The following is a 16,995-nucleotide window of genomic DNA, read 5'->3' on the forward strand; positions in this document are numbered from 1 at the left end:
TTAAGGCTAACAATTGGAATGTTATGCAATGGCCAAGTCAATCACCTGACCTGAATCCGATTGAGCATGCATTTCACTTGATGAAGACAAAACTGAAGGGAAAATGCCCCAAGAACAAGCAGGAACTGAAGACATTTGCAGTAGAGGCCTGGCAGAGCATCACAAGGGATGAAACCCAGCATCTGGTGATGTCTATCCGTTCCAGACTTTAGGCTGTAATTGACTGAAAAGGATTTGCAACAAAGTATTAAAAAGTGAAAGTTTGATGTAGGATTGTTCAGTTTGTCCCATTACTTTTGGTCCCTTAAAAAGTGGGAGGCACATATAGAAACCGTTGTAATTCCTACACTTTTCACCTGATTTTGATGTAAATTCCCTCAAATTAAAGCTGAAAGTCTGCAGTTAAAGCACATTTTGTTAGTTTCATTTCAAATCCATTGTGGTGGTGTATAGAGCCCAAAATATGAGAATTGTGTCGATGTCCCAATATTTATGGACTTGACTGTATATATAAAACACTATGGCATTAAAGTAAGATTATTGAATCCTATGGGGCCGATTCAATTTTCCCGCGAATATCGCGGCGTTAACGGTATTACCGCTAATATGGTAATTTTAACATAGATTTCATCTCCCAGCTCAGGGAGCCGCAAGTAGAAATCCACCGTTGAATTTACCGTATTAAGGGTAATGCCAGTGTTTAAAGATACCTTATCAGTAAATTCCAGAATATTGTGCTGTATCTTATTGTCAACAAGTTTTCATGCCCTATGACCTAGGTTCCCAAAGTGTGCGCCGCGGCTGCCAGGGGACAAAAGAAAAACAAAAAAAAAAACCAACAACTTTCCAATCCGTCGGCGCCCGGGACCTAGAATCCTCTTCCCACCTCGCTTCTCATTGAATGCCGGGCTTCACCATGCCCGACATTCAGTGACAAGCGGCAGGAGTAAGGATGCTGGTTCCCAGGCACCGCCCAATTGGTAAGAAGAAAAGACAGAAGAAATAGAAGAAAGAAGGTCAAGTATGATAAGTAAAGAAACGGAGGGGAATAGTGATAGGTAACAGCAATGGAGGGGCAAAAGAATGAAGGAGGGGGCAGGGTGAGGATGCAGAGGAGGCACAGAGTGTGGGGAGGATGATGCAGGGGCACAGAGAGTGTGGATGATGATGCAGGGGCACAGAGATTGTGGATGATGATGCAGGGGCACAGAGTGAGTTAGCTGTAAATTATTCTTTGACAGAAATATAATTGAAAAAAATATATCAAAATATTATTTTCCCTTCGATTTATGTGTATCTTTGCAAACAACTAAATAAGTATTTCTGTCCTGGTCTAAATACTTATTATGTTTTTTTGACCCAACTACTTATAAAATGGGACTGCTCTGTAATTATTTTGGAGGGATGTGTTGAAAAAATATGGAGACTCTAAGGGTGCCGCGAAAGTTTGGGAACCACTGCCCTATGATATTCAATTCTATATTTACCTTGGAACTCAATTATGTGTGTTTTGTTAATATTCTTTCCTTTGTACTACTCTCAAAACTTAAATAAAAATATTGGATAAAAAAAAAAAAAAAAGCGGGCACATTTTTTTAACTGATACCCCATTCATACTGCACCAAAAACCCGGGTTTTTGCAGAGGCACGCTGAAAAACTCGGGTCTTGGTGCAGTATGAATAGTCCAACCACAAAATCCCGGGTCTAAAACCCGGGATTTTTGCGTCATTTCTAATGGAGTAGAAATTACGTCATTTTAGTACCCAGAGGTCCCCCTGACAGCCGGCAACGCACCGGAGACAACGCTGGCTGAAAATAAGTTAAGTAAACATTTGTTATGTATTTTTTTTTAATTAAAACATTTTTTTACACTTTTTTTTTTCTAAAACCCGGGTCGGGCAGGTGCAGTATGAACCCGCCCGACCCGGGAATCTTCTTATCTATACTGCCCTGTGCCCCGGCAATATCCCGGGTTAACAACCAGGGATATTGCCGGGCCGGCAGTATGAAAGTGGTATGAATGTAAAAAATGCATTTCCACCCATTGCATAGCAACATGGTTTGTCAAGGTGCAAACCTGCTCCTATTAGTTGGATCTGCGCATGACTCTAAATAAATTTTTGCCAATAGGGACTATATGTTCACAGGAACAACCAGAGGGTGAAAGAGAAAATTTTGTAGACATAAAATAAATATAGGAAATAATCAACTTTGTGAGCAAATGGATACCATGCCCCTTTTAGCTAATAGAAATGTTTGCTTAATAGTGTATATTATACAAACCTTGACAAGTGCCCTTCTTATCACCAAATATCTTTTGGTACACTTAACTTGTGACTCCACGGGGTAAATGTATCAAGCTGAGAGTTTTCCGGCGTTTGAAAAGTGGAGATGTTGCCTATAGCAACCAATCAGATTCTAGCTATCATTGTGTAGAATGTACTAAATAAATGATAGCTAGAATCTGATTGGTTTTTTAAACCCACCGGAAAACTCTCAGCTTGATACATTTACCCACAAATGTTTATGACACATTATCATTTTTAATAGAATGAATAAAAAATTGTATGATTAATTAAGTAACTCCTCAGAACTATGCATATGCTTGGTCAATACTTGAAAAGACTTGTTACTTTTTTAAAGTGTTTTATCTTATGAAAAGGTGGATAAACAAAGAGTGTTTAGAAATTAAGGTTATGATTATTTGAACAACATTAATGCAGTTAACAATCCTGTTTAAATCACAATTTTGCTGCTTCTTCTGTAACTATAATATTTTGCAGTATAAACGGATTCTCATCAATATCCTATTCCAGATTGTATAAATGACTTTCAGTAGACTCAATTGTGTGAAATCTGCCAGCTCCATTGAAACTGGTCGCAGCTGAGTTCACTTTGAATGATATTCGTGCTGAACGATGATGTCAAATTCTGTCCAGCTTTGAATAAGGCATTTGACAAAAATAGAGGACTGCAGTTCACCACTAACCATTAAGACTGATGAACATTTAGCTACATGCACTTACACGTGTTCTATGTTGTAGTAGGCTTTTATTCTAGCACTAAAAAACGAAATATTCCACTGTTTGCTATTTGCAGCATCTATTTGTAGCAAAAACCAGGGCAAGGTTGATGAGGTTCAGTGCTAAAGGGTAACATTATACCAGGTGGTACGCAAGCAAATTAGAATCACAGAGCATACAATACATAGTAATAGAATAGCTTACATTTCTGTAAGATGCTGCAGGTGTAATTCTCACAAAGTGGACGAAAATGCACAGTTAGACAACACAGTTGGACAAACATTGGAATACATTTGACTTGATCTTACTTCCAGTAATAAGCTACATCTGCCACAGCCTATTTCTGCATTACTTGTCTATCTATATGGAACACTACAAATAGGTAATTCTTTAAAATCCCCTTACTTTTTGGCTTTAATTCCTTTTTCACAATGTTTAACAAATTGCTTTTATTGGTCTTTTTTCATGGCATGATATTTAGAACTGTGTCATCTTTCACCCCTCCACCAACACAAACATTTGTTCATATTGCACCTGCATTACTCCACTCACCTCTAGTTAACACCCATGAACTGTTGTCCTATTTATTGTCTCTAACAAGTACAGCCTCCACCTGTCGCCTGAAAATAAAAAGTCACACATCTTACAATCCCCTTGCCTATCTTTCTCTCACTCTGCTTCTATTAGCTGGTGATATATCACCTAATCCAGGTCCCCCACACTCCTCACACACACATACATCAGAGCACTACCGCTCTATAGCAAACCTCAATAAATTGTTGGTGCGCTCCAGGGGGACGCTAGATCACCGCAACACGTAGAGAGAATGGATTAAAAATGCGAATAGCATGTACTTCAAAAGATGTGAACGTGAGTGATGGGACATTTGGTAGAACTGTGAATGTGCACTGTGGGGAGAGAAGTAGTCCAACCCCACCTCCTTGTCTGCCTTCAGGTCTGGAGGTGTGGGTGAGATGGAGGCCACCATGTGAAAGTGCTGCAGGTGAGGCAGTGTCTGATTGCATGAGCCATGTTTCTGTTATTGCCAGAAGGTTGAGGTTTTTTGAGAGGAAGAGATCATGAATGTGGGTAAGTTTGTTACAAACAGAGCGTGCATTCCAAAGGGCACATTTAAAGGACTTTGAAAGAGAGGGGAGACAGGTGATGTGTTTGAGGATTTCTCTGCATGGCTCCCTCACTTCTTATCTTCAGACATCTCCACCATCGTCATGGGTGATTTCAACATCCCTATTGATAACCCACCTTCCAAAGCTGCTTCCAAACTACTCTCTCTAACCTCCTCACTTGACTTCTCCCAGTGGATTGAATCAGCTACTCATAAGGATGACCACAGCCTTGATCTTGTTTTCTCTAGACTTTGCTCAGTTTCTAATTTTCTTAACACACCCTTCCCCCTCTCAGATCATCATCTTATCAGCTACTCACTCACCCCCACTGCCCTAACCGCTCTACTGTCTAACTCTACCAAGCCTCCTCATACTCGCAGAAATCTGAATTCTATTAATCTTCAACAATTTTCCACCTCTCTCCAACACCTTCTCTCCCCTATCTCTACATTCTCATCCCCTGAGATGGCAGTACCTCATTTTCATCTAACCTTAGCAACGGCCCTTGATCAAGTGGCTCCAGCGACACTACATACTACACGTCGACTTCGATGTCAACCGTGGCACACTAAAGCAACACGAAATCTTCAAACACTGTCCTGTAAAGCAGAACGTCACTGGCGTAAATCTCGCACCTCTAATGACTTCTTCACATATACTTCTATCTACTACTCCTATCGAAATGCTTTGGACACTGCAAAACAAACATACTTCCAATCTCTTATCTATGCTCAGGCTTCTAACCCCAAACGCCTTTTCAATACATTTAAATATCTTCTCAATCCTCCCACCCCGAACCCTCCATCTACTATCAGTGCTCAGGATCTTGCTTCCTACTTCAAGGACAAGATTGACAAGATTAGACTAGAAATGGTATCCTCTTCCTCGACAAGCAATCCGCTCAATTCCTTCCCACTACCCTGACACCTTCTCTTCATTTGACCCCACAAATGAAGAGGAAATTTCTGCTCTCTTCTTATCTTCCTACTCTACCTCCTGTCCTCTTGATCCTATTCCCTCGCAAATTGGTAGATCCCTGTCTTCTGTGCTCATTTCACCTCTAACTCAAATCTGTAATCTCTCACTCTCTACTGGCATTTTTCCCCTCACTATACAAGCATGCAGTGATTACTATTCTAAAAAAACAAAACTCCGACCCAAACTCTCTCTCAAATTACCATCCCATCTCTCAGCTCCGTTGCCCCTCCAAGCTTCTAGAGAGGCTTGCCTACACTCGCCTCACACGCTTTCTTTCCGCTAACAACCTGTTGGATCCTCTTCAGTCTGGCTCTCGTTCTCAACACTCCACAGAGACTGCGTTGACCAAGGTTGTCAATGATCTGATTACTGCTAAAACTGAACGCCATTACTCTCTCCTAATCCTCCTGGATCTCTCAGCTGCATTTCACACCGTTGACCACTCTCTTCTCATACAAACGCTGCAATCCCTAGGGCTTCAAGACACTGTTCTATCCTGGTTCTCATCCTACCTCTCTAATCGCTCTTTCACTGTTAATTTCTCTGGAGCCACCTCTGCTCCGCTTCCCCTATCAGTTGGAGTTCCACAAGGCTCAGTGCTAGGTCCTCTGCTGTTCTCTATCTATACCGCTTCTCTTGGTAATCTAATAAGTTCCTTTGGCTTCCAGTATCATCTCTATGCGGATGATACCCAAATCTATCTATCCTCTCCTGATCTCTCGACATCTGTGTTGTCACGTGTAACTGACTGTCTTTCTGCCATATCATCTTGGATGTCCTCTCGCCAACTCAAACTTAATCTTTCTAAAACAGAGTTAATAATATTCCCACCCACCAACAAGAGCATACCTGACATTTCTATCTCTGTTTATAACATGACCATAAATCCCACCCCACAAGCTCGCTGCCTAGGTGTAATCCTTGACTCACACCTATCCTTTGTTCCCCACATTGACTCTATATCTAAATCCTGCTACATACATCTAAAGAACATTTCCATAATTCGCACATATCTCACGCAAGACACTGCAAAAACCTTAATTCATGCACTAATCATCTCCCGCATTGACTATTGCAATTCCCTCCCTACTGGTCTTCCCAAAAACAGACTCAAACCCCTACAATCTGTTTTGCACGCTGCAGCAAGACTGATTTTCCTTGCAAATTGTTATTCCTATGTTGAATCACTCTGTATGTCTCTACACTGGCTGCCTGTTTTGTACCGAATCCAATATAAAATACTCTTACTAACGTACAAGGCCATCAACAAAGCTGCACCAACATACATCTCCTCTCTTGTCTCAAAATATCTCCCAACTCGGCAACTCCGCTCTACACAAGATCTGCGTCTCTCATCCACCCTCATTACATTCTCCCATTCCCGGTTACAGGACTTTTTCCGGGCTGCACCCACTCTACGGAATTCTCTCCCTCGCACAGTAAGACTCTCCTCTGATCTACAAACTTTCAAGCGTTCTCTGAAAACCTACCTCTTCAGACAAGCTTAGAATATTCCTCAGCCACCCTCTTAACTTTGCTACCTTTAGCCTGTTACACAGTGTCACACAAGACAACTACCCCCTGACCAACATTGTTGTGTTACAGGATCATTTAGTTTATGAGTCACTTTTACCTTTGCAGTCTAGCTGGGCCTAAATGCAAAATGTAGACTTAACCTCATGTGTCAATCTCCCATTGTCCCATAGATTGTAAGCTTGCGAGCAGGGCCTTCTCACCTCTTTGTCTGTTTTACCCAGTTTGTTTATGTTTACTATGTTTGCCCCCAATTGTAAAGCGCTACGGAATATGTTGGCGCTATATAAATAAATGATGATGATGATTATTATTAACCGACTTACCATTACATTTAGATTGTGCTCTTAATATCTAGCGGATTATATACATTTTTAAAAAATGATCTAAAATGCAGAAGCATAAAAATATAGGACTGGCCCTTATAACACTGGACTAGTGACCATCTTGTTGAAGCAGTGTTCAATCAGCATATTACTATATCACATACCATATTGCTTTTCTCTGCCATAATCTGAAAAAGGGAGTCATGCCACTCCAGAATGTGAATGTCCAAAAGGCGGGCAGATGGAAATGAGCGTTTACAGGTGGAACAGACATTTCGATGCAATGTGTTGTAATGATGTTCATAACACTCCAGAGTATCAAAGATCTGAGCGCAGCCTGCCATCTGGCAGGGAAACTCTGACAACCTTGAAAGAATCAAAACAGCAACAATTATTTTTGTCATCAGAAATATTTTGTCTAACTTCTAAACCTATCTAGGAAATCACAAGTTTCTAAATATGTAAATTACACTTGACAGTGCTAATATGGTTAATGAGAGATTTGCACATATTCAAGAAGTCACAATTTGTATCATTTGTGTGCCTTGTAAATGGAAACAGACTTCCATGTTAAGGACCCCACACAAGCTGCAGTCTCAATGTTTGTTACAACTAACCAAGACCTGGATCAATGATTAATATGGTCACAGACATATATTACACTGATCCAGCTTTAAAGCACAAAGAATATTGCAATATAGATATACTGGCTCTAGCACTTGTAAAATAATGTTCCCACACAGATGACAAGGAGACCTTCATCAAAACAGTCCTGCCACAGTTTATTCAAACTGACTGGCTAGCACTATTTATGTTCAAAATGTCTAGTTAACGATGATTTGATTACATTCAAGCTTTACATGTTTTTGAATTAACAGTATTAAGACATATTTACAATTATCATTTTATGCCTATTAAACATTTTGTCACTTTTGGACAACCCCTTCTTAAATAAACATGCCCCCTCTGGAAGGCAAATATGGGAGACTGTTGCAAGACTTAGTTTGTACTTAACTGTGTATTTGGTGAAAAAAAGTTACATATAGATGTGGTCAATTACATTTTGAAGCAAAGTGTATTATTTAAAAACTTAGATTGTGAGCGAAACTACAACGGAAATTATGGTTTCTAAAAATGTTGGGTTTAGTTAAGGTACAAATGGCTTTCAGGTAAACTATATTGTATTCACAGATTCAAAAACAAGAGGGCAAAAAATAATAGGCTTGGGAGCATTTACATACTTGGGTCTTTCTTCCACTTTTCCAATGCTTGTCAATACATCTTGTAGGTATAAATGGCGATGTACATCCCCATCCTGCATATAGTAAATGAGACACAGGTTACATATACAGATGTACACATATCTCCCTCCCATCACTTGAACCCCTCGGGCCAGTTTCATCTTGGAACGCAGTTTGCATTTATAAAAATTGGATGTGAATTGCACACCAATACGCCATTATACAAGCAGATCTCAAGATACTTTTCCATTTGAATATAGGTATAAGTATGATTTTAATACTTAACATGTATGATCTGATACTTAACATGCCATATGCAGCCATACAGAACACACTACAGAAAGTCCCATAAGAACGCATGCCAAAAAAAATCTTTTAAATACATTAACAACTCTTAATATAATAATCATTACTACAAATACTTTAAAAAATATATATATATTTTTTTTTTACATGAAACACAGAAATCAAGATGCTCTTAATGCATACTGTACGTAAAGTGCATTTTTAGTTTCTCTTACTTGCAAACAAATGTTCTGGCATACATACGCATCAGTCTTCACTATCAGACGGCACTTATACATAAAGGTGCTTGTTTAGCTCCCAAGCTTTCGCAATGGTGTAAATCCGCACCAGGAAGTAAATATCACACAACCCAATTTTTAATTTTCATATAGTAGGATGTTAATATGGTTGTTAAATAATTCTGTTTGTGTGGGTGGTGCTCCCCGGAATAATAGAGTAATCCAAAAACACAAAAGAAAATTATTCCTAATGGGGGACTAGATACATTAAAACAGATTTTATTGATTTGTATTAAAATTCATATTCATCATCTATTATATTTACAGTGCCAACTATTTCTAATCTTACTTTCTTTTATGGTTTGCACCAAATGCACAATTGTTGTGCTGCTTTCTTAATATATGTCTCTCATGTGGAGTTATTGCATCTGCGTATTATGCATATCACTACACATGTTGCAGATAATAAACAATTTATTCTGTCGTTCTTACAGGGGCATATTCAATTGGCCGCGTTACTGTTAAAAGTAATGTGGCCTGCGCATTACTACCATTATTATGGTAATACTGCACGTAATTACCGTTATTACGGTAGTTCTAACGTTGAGCTGCGAGCTGAAAGTATTAAAACTTTTATTGTTGAAAAAAATATTGTATTCTAAAAAAAGCAGCAAAATATAAAAGTGAAAAAGTGCAATAAAGTGATTTAAAAAATGAGGTGTATGGTTATTAATCTATTAATTCTATAGAAGGTGGTGTTTATGGATTCATGTCCCCACATTCTGCAATAGAATACCTGGTTGGTTTCTTAATATTTTATAAAGTTATAGTACTCCAATAAATACTCAAGATAGCTGTCACAAATCCGCTAGGATGAGTGGGGTCCTGTTGGTTATGACTGGGATTGGCAGGACGCCTCTCAGAGGCGCGGAGTCTAACAGAGCGGAAGGTTTTCACCAGGGAATCCTGCAAAGGAATTTGGGCTTCGCAGCTTCCACCCTGCAGGTGATGGCCTTCCAGGGAAGTTCCCAGTATGAAGTGAGAGAACAGACACAAGAAATGAGTTGCCCCAGGTAACCACTAAGGAGTGGATGATGATGAAGGTAGAGGCAGTACACAAGGATAGATAACACATGGAGCACTACATCAGTTAACATCAATCGATGGAGTATGTAAAGGTGAATTACGACCACACACTTGGAGATTTGGGGAGTGATGATCTGCGGCAGTTACCACTAACAAGTGGAGCAGGTAAGCGGAGATCAACGGCAGTACACAGAGAGCGAACACATCGAGCAGTAGGGAGCTGCTTCCAGGCCAGGAGACCGACGCGAAGAACCAGCATTGAGGAATGAGGGGAGGAGCCTTATAAAGGAGCGCCCGAGGGGAGCAGCCGATGGAAGCACTGGACAGGTAGAACTGGTGAAACAGTCTGCGCAGGCCCTTCGCCGGCATTACAGCCGGAGTGGGGGTAAACAGAGGATCAGGGAGCAGATACGCGTGCCGGTCCCCGAGTGGCGGCCGTGGGAGACCGGTGTGTGATAATATCTATTTCCATATAAATTTTAGATTGTCACTCATTTTTATAGTAATTTCTTAGTGACAAATTTCTGTTTTATCTATATATATATATATATATATATATATATATATATATATATATATATATATATATATATATATATATATATATATATATATATAGTCCCTATGGGATTAAAAATGTCCCCTTCCATCAAACAATTGCTACTCTCAGTATCTAGCACACAGTCTCCAATATATGAGCTGGTTATAAAATTCAGCCAAATAAATTAATTGCTGTGACAGGGGTGAATTGCTAACTACCTTCAGAATCTAGCTCAGAGTTGTACAGTGTTAGATTAGGTAACTATAATAAAGGTATTCCTCTGAAATAAGTCATGTTAAATTGAAATAGTTATTGGCATATACAGCACTAACGCCAATGCTCACTGGTAAGCTTTCTCTGGGCAAGGTAGTATACAGATTAGTCAAGCATCCATCATGTTGCTCACACACCTTATTACAATCACTATACAGTATCTATTTTCTAAGGTTTACTCATATTCTTAGAGATATTCGGTTCTTAGAGATATCGGTTTCCTTAAAAACTGTACTATTTTACTGTAAAATAGCTATATTTGGCTAATAAATTAATGCATTGGTTATTTGTTGCGTATTCACATTTATCCCAAATAATTTAATACACAGCCCAGTACTGCTCCTATAGACCATGTCACTTGATGGAGCTATTCACCTTACCCAAACAGTTTGGATAATATTGGTTATAAATGAAAGAGAGTATGGTAGTTTCCTGTGATTAACAAGTCTATTTCCAGGTCACTGTAACCTATATTGTAAATCATGCATTTTACAATTACTTTTTGACTTGGTAGTTGTTTTGGATTTGCTGCTGATTGTTTTCCCCCACCTTCAAAGCACACTTGCTTCTCTTTCCTTCTATCCTTTTCACCCCCCCTTTGTTTGCCCGCTTGACCCAATTGTCTCCTCCCACGCCCTCTCTGCTTGCACCTTAAAAACAGCCTCCACCTATTCCTTTAGTCAAATACCTTCCCCTCCTCCTTCAAACATGCTCTCATCTCCTCCATACTCAAGAAAAAAAAAAAAAACAACAACAAAAAATGTTCCTTAACCCGGCTTCTCTTTAGAATTTAAACTTAATATTTCAAAAACTGAAATCATTGTCTTTCCCTCTTTCGGGGCTCCCTCAACTCCACCCCTTCGCTCTGTAGAGCACACGATCCATTGCTCTGTCACTCAAATACGCTGCCCAGGGAGTAATCACTAGCTCCTCCTTCTTCAAAACTCACATTCAATCCCTCTCCAAAACCTGACACTTCCACCTCCGGAATATATCCAACATCTGTCCCTTTCTCACCATGGGAGCTACCAAAACGCTCATTCACTCTCTTACAATCTCTCGCTTTGATTACTGTAACATCTTCTCCTCTGGCCTAGCCAAGCCCCACCTTCCCCCTCTTTACTCTACCCTCAATGCCGCTGCACGCCTTACTTTTCGCTCCCGCTGCTCTATCTTTGCTGTGCCTCTCTGACAGTTGCTACACAGGCTCCATGTGGCCTTGTTGTTTTATATGAATTACTGTTTCTATATGATTAATATTAAAATGGTGTTTTATTTTTCATTAAATTAGGTTTCTGCAGTATATTCATTAACGGTTTATTTTATAGGTATAATATTTTAATACTGTTGAATAGCAGCCAATCTTTGTTTTTTCAAAATAAATTTCATGTGTCTCCTATTCATTCGTATGAGTTGTTGAAATATGCCTTTTAGGATTGTGTATTGTAAGATGTATTTTATTATAATAAATATCCAATAGTATGCCAAGATGTGTGTGCATGTTGTTACACTCACCTTTCCCCGTACCTGCGCCACGATCACTGTAGCCCCGGCTCTCTCTTCCGGGTGTCGGCTTTGTCACATGATTGCGGTAGGGGGAATTCAAACTTGCCTCCATGTAAACTTCGCTCTGACGCCTGGGCATCGTTAGAGCAACTTCCTCCGTTCCTGACTTTAGTTCTGTGTTCCTGTGCTAGCTTCTCCCGTGTACCAGACCTGCTTCTGACTTTCCCTGCTCTCTAACCCCAGTGTACCACACCCGACTTCCGGACTACAATTCTGCTCTCCAATTCCTGTGTACCGAACCCTGCTTGCCTGACCACGTCCTGCTGACTACCTGTGTATCAGTTCCGGCTACCCTGACCACGATATCTACCCATCTTCTGTGTGCCTGCTCCGGTATTTGCCCTCGGATATCTCCCTCAGCCTTACCTCTAAAGGCAGACTGGTGTACCGCGACCTGCGAGCCTCCGCAGCTAAGCCCATCCTGCCTTGTGGTGGTTCTTGGTGAACACCAGGGGGTTCGTTAGACTCCGCACCACCGGCCAGCCTGCGCAAATCTAGAGTGGGGCAGGTATCCCATAATTTACCTTACACATGTATCTTTCAAAACTTAAAATATATGTTCATACCAAGTGATGTTAAAACATCATTACAGATGTCAATTGCTCTTCTTGGGAGTGTACTGTGTACAAATCCATTATAGGCTAACAAGAGCAGTTTAACCAGCAATGTGCTATATTTTTCACATTCAATTTGGAATTGTGCACTACATGTAGAAATTCCATTGAAATGATAATTTCCCAGCATTATTAATTTGCCAATTCCCCACATAAATGGAGACTTCATTTATTTTAACTCAATTAAACTCTATTAACATGTGATGGAATTAGGGAGTCCTGGGACTCCTCTTTCATCCAGCCAATCACATTGCAGCTAGCATAGGAAACAGTTTGTGACTGTCTGAAAGGCTAAGGGGTGTGACGAACAATTCAAATAACTGTCAATCTGCGATGTGGCTCTGTGCAAAGCAGTTCACCTCATTCCCTGTGGATAACGAATATAAACTATTTCCGTTGGACTACAATAAAACCTCTTAGATCTCAGGAGGAATTTGTTGGTATATAGGAGTGCTTTCGCTCTGTCTCTCCTGCTGCGTTGGTGTGGCAACCGCAGCACGACCCCCTGTGGTCTGGTGAAGAAACAGGAAGTGGGGGCACTTTCTGTCAGACCAGTAAAAATAACGGGCACAGTAATGTTAGCTGCACTCTGTATATATGTCCCCCAAACGCACAGAGAAAGTGACCGGAGGCTCTCTATATATATATATATATATATATATATATATATATATATATATATACACACACATACACACACACACACACACACACACACTGGTACTACTGTTGAACCACTGCTCTACTACAAGTAACCAACTGTGAGTAGCTGCATCTATTCCATCTGTTATCTTTAATAAACAAAAACCTGTTTAAGTTACAAAAGCGTTGTGGCTTAACATCCACATTAACGCCGCTGAACACCTAACATCACAAGGTATAACCAACAGAATTCCCATGAATTACAAGAAAAAGATCACTTTTAAATATAAGAATGAGTTTATTTTTTCTTTTTAATAAATTGGAGATCAAGGGTTTGCAGAGTTTTATTTTTAATAAAAGTTTATTTACCAAATTGTGTCTGTGTTTATTTACATTTTATTAGTATTTCAGTATATTGAAATGGGGTGTTATGGATCCTTTACTATAATATATTGGGACTACTAAGGTGGCAACATTGCAACTCCAGGGTGCACAATATTCCCCACTAGCATATCTTTTGCATTTTTATCTACAGTAGAAATGGCTGGTCTTTTGCTGGCTATAGCAGTTGTGCTGGGGGAAACTTTTGTGTATCTGACATCAGGACAGGAGGCATGGCCATGTCACAACGGGGGCGTGCCTAGCTCTCTTGAAGTGCTAGGCTGCCCTGTACGCTACTTCCTTTCCAAACACCTTCATTGCCGTGTGTGGCACCCATTCAAGCATGTGTGTAGTACTGTTTTTTTATTTATTTTAAATAAATTTAGTGCTAAAACGAGTTGTGGGTTATTTAAATTTTGTGTTCGGGCTCATCAGGGTGCAACAGGCCCCGAGTGGCAGGGTATGCTGGCACTTGTGGTTCCCCAAGTGCCAGCATTTCCTGGGCATGCTGGTGCTTGTAGTACTACACACACCATCATGCCAAAATTCTTAAAGGCAGTCTGAACTTGCTGGGACCTGTAGAGCAACAACACATAATGGTGGCTTCATTATTAAAATCTAGTATGCAGCTTTATTACAGTTTTTATTTATTTGTTATAACTGTTTCAGGCTGGCGGACCCGCCGGCATTGGTCGTTGAATGATGACATTGTGACTGTCGATAATCAGTGTCTACATTTTAAGTATGTAGAAATTCAGTATCGGAAACACAAATTACACCGCCTAACTGGAAGATCCCACTCTGCTGGTTTCTCTTTCAATAGTGGGAAGAACCTGCTATTTTATTTATTTAATGTACAAAGCTGCTCTCATTAATTTCAATGGGGTTTCTAAATGCAGTGAACCAAATTTCAAAAATGGCATTCATATGCTTTTTTACTTCCATTTTTTTCACAAGGCAAAGCCAGTGGGTAACCTGCCTTAAATATACTAATATTAAATATTCATCCAGACCTGCCGACTTGCACAATATCATTGTGTTGCATAAAAGTATAGACAGCAAGAATAGTTCAGTACATGATTCGTTTATCTCGCTGAGATTAATAATAACACAAAAAGTACCCAATTTAAATAGACAACACACATAAAACTGACTTTGATGACCGCGTTTTGTATAATGAATTCCATCCATTTCCAAAATAAACTAATGAATATCATTTATTCCCACCTCGAAAAACTCGTGGTCTCGTGTAAAACCAACTCTGCGTGTTGTGAAAGTCCCCAGCGCATCTAGATTCTCCTTCACTGGCAACACCGGGAAATCTACAAGGTTCAGCATCTCAGGGTTAGATAATGCAGCGATGAGCTCCGTGGGTACCATATGTGTAGCTTACGCACTGCAAATCTAGAAGTATTTCCGTTTGAGACGTTTTGTTAGGCAACTTTCCGATCTTTCTGCGTTCTAAACGTTATATACGTTGTCGGTTCAAACTCAGGAGCTAACAGTATAATACGTATCAGTTTAGAACATGTGTCCCCGATTGACATTGCAGACATGCATATAATGGCAGCCATATTTCCGGAGACCATGTGTAAAGGAAATCTTTGTAGTTTTCTGTAGCAGAGAAATTTTGTAATATTTGCGATTCACAGCTTACTCTTGCGGGGGACTCTGCGTTCCACGACTCTCTGCATAGCCCCGCTCTCTGTTCCCGCTGTGTCGTTGTCATGGATACCTTTACCGTTGTCTCAAATTTCGGTGTCCGGTAATTTGTACTGGAGACGTATCCTGTGTGTGAATGTTGGCTGGCGTTTACACGTCACAGCCATCATCTGTGAGAAGGCCTAAGACAGAGCGCGAAGCCTCCGGCCTCCAGTGACGGGTAAGCCCCAGAGATAGGAGTGGCATGCGGTCCTGTCATTCTTGAGAGTTCGCTTAATAACTCCTCTTTACTACCTCTGATTACCGATAATACTTTGAATGCGACACTGCTATCATTAATATTTAATCATTATTTTTTTTGTTTTCTTTTTACCTGACCATAGTTGGTGTTGCTTTCCAAAAAGTAAGCAGCTTCCAGATATTGCCCTTACTCACCAAAGCAGTTTTAGGAGGTGTTCCACTAGTGCTTATACAGACACCTATTTATTTTCTGCGTGTTCATAAATGTATTCAAATCAAAGTTAGTGGTGCCATTTTCACAATTGTATTTTCAAATAATTAAAACCATGTTACAATGTGTGTTAGGAGCATATTTATTAATTAATGGGGTTTTGCCACATTATCACAATGATGACATGTTTTTTTTTTTTTATGGCCCTATTTAATAAAATCATCCCGAGACAGAGCAACCGATAGAAGGCTGTCCCAGCGATTTCACTTGCCTTAAAACTCCTGTTCTCACCGATGGCAATGTTGCTTTGCGCATGCACAGAGACATGTTTGCGATAGTGACTGGAGGGGAGAGCAGGTAAGCTGCGGTGAGGGATCTGAAGATCCCTCGACCATATTGTTCTCCCCATAGGCTTCAATGGCTAACACCATTTAGATGGCATTACCTATTGCAGACAAGTGTCAGAACTTATTAAATGTCGATAAGCCTATGAGCACTGCTTTTGAAAAGAAAGAGGGTGGCACCGCAGCATTTATCTCCGATATCTGCAGCGATCCTTTAATTATAACTAACTCCGATCTTCAATATTGCGGTTAACCATAGTGGATTTTATGGTGAAACTACATTGATAAATGGGCCCCTTAGTGCTTTGTAGATGCTCCAACATGATCCTTTCCACTTGGAGCCCATGCATAATATACCAGTGTTAGATCTAGAATTCTGACCCAAGTTTGCCTGTGGTGTCAAGTATATCTGGAAGCGCTTCAGTTAGCTGGAGAGAATTGACACAGACCAAGTTCTGTATACAAGGAATATTCTCTGATTTATTGATACAAAGATACAAGTTTTTATAGCCTACTGGATAAATGAATCCTACGTCATAAGCATACAATAGTTTATACCATTAGTCTATGAGAAGCGCTACTGATTAACTTTCTCACGTATTCTTGAGGTGTTTATTTTCTCCCCCTTCTAAGGACAGATGAGCCTATTATTTTTATCTCAAGGGGAGCTGGAGGTTTATCT

The 16,995-nt window shown here is 40.0% G+C and overlaps 2 protein-coding genes across 3 annotated transcripts in view; one reads left to right on the forward strand and one right to left on the reverse strand.

Moving 5' to 3' along the window:
* The window catches only part of ZNF511 (zinc finger protein 511), a 39,154-nt gene extending 23,561 nt beyond the window's left edge, over window positions 1–15,593 (reverse strand). Inside the window, exons 1-3 of one of the 2 annotated variants that reach the window (XM_075217188.1) lie at window positions 15,514–15,593; window positions 8,230–8,303; window positions 7,153–7,354 (exon numbers count right to left, since the gene is read on the reverse strand). In XM_075217188.1, the coding sequence (XP_075073289.1) occupies window positions 7,153–7,354; window positions 8,230–8,303; window positions 15,514–15,585 (348 nt within the window). In that variant the 5' untranslated portion in view covers window positions 15,586–15,593. Of the gene's footprint in view, window positions 1–7,152; window positions 7,355–8,229; window positions 8,304–15,083; window positions 15,237–15,513 lie in introns of those variants that run through there. The other variant, XM_075217187.1, reaches the window with a different exon arrangement.
* Window positions 15,594–15,643: 50 nt separating this feature from the next.
* The window catches only part of TUBGCP2 (tubulin gamma complex component 2), an 89,458-nt gene continuing 88,106 nt past the window's right edge, over window positions 15,644–16,995 (forward strand). The window contains exon 1 of the mRNA XM_075217186.1: window positions 15,644–15,738. The gene's annotated coding sequence lies outside the window, so the exon portion shown is untranslated. The remainder of the gene's footprint in view (window positions 15,739–16,995) is intronic.

Source organism: Mixophyes fleayi, chromosome 6 (assembly GCF_038048845.1).
Source record: "Mixophyes fleayi isolate aMixFle1 chromosome 6, aMixFle1.hap1, whole genome shotgun sequence".
In the NCBI taxonomy this organism is placed as follows: Eukaryota; Metazoa; Chordata; class Amphibia; order Anura; family Limnodynastidae; genus Mixophyes; species Mixophyes fleayi.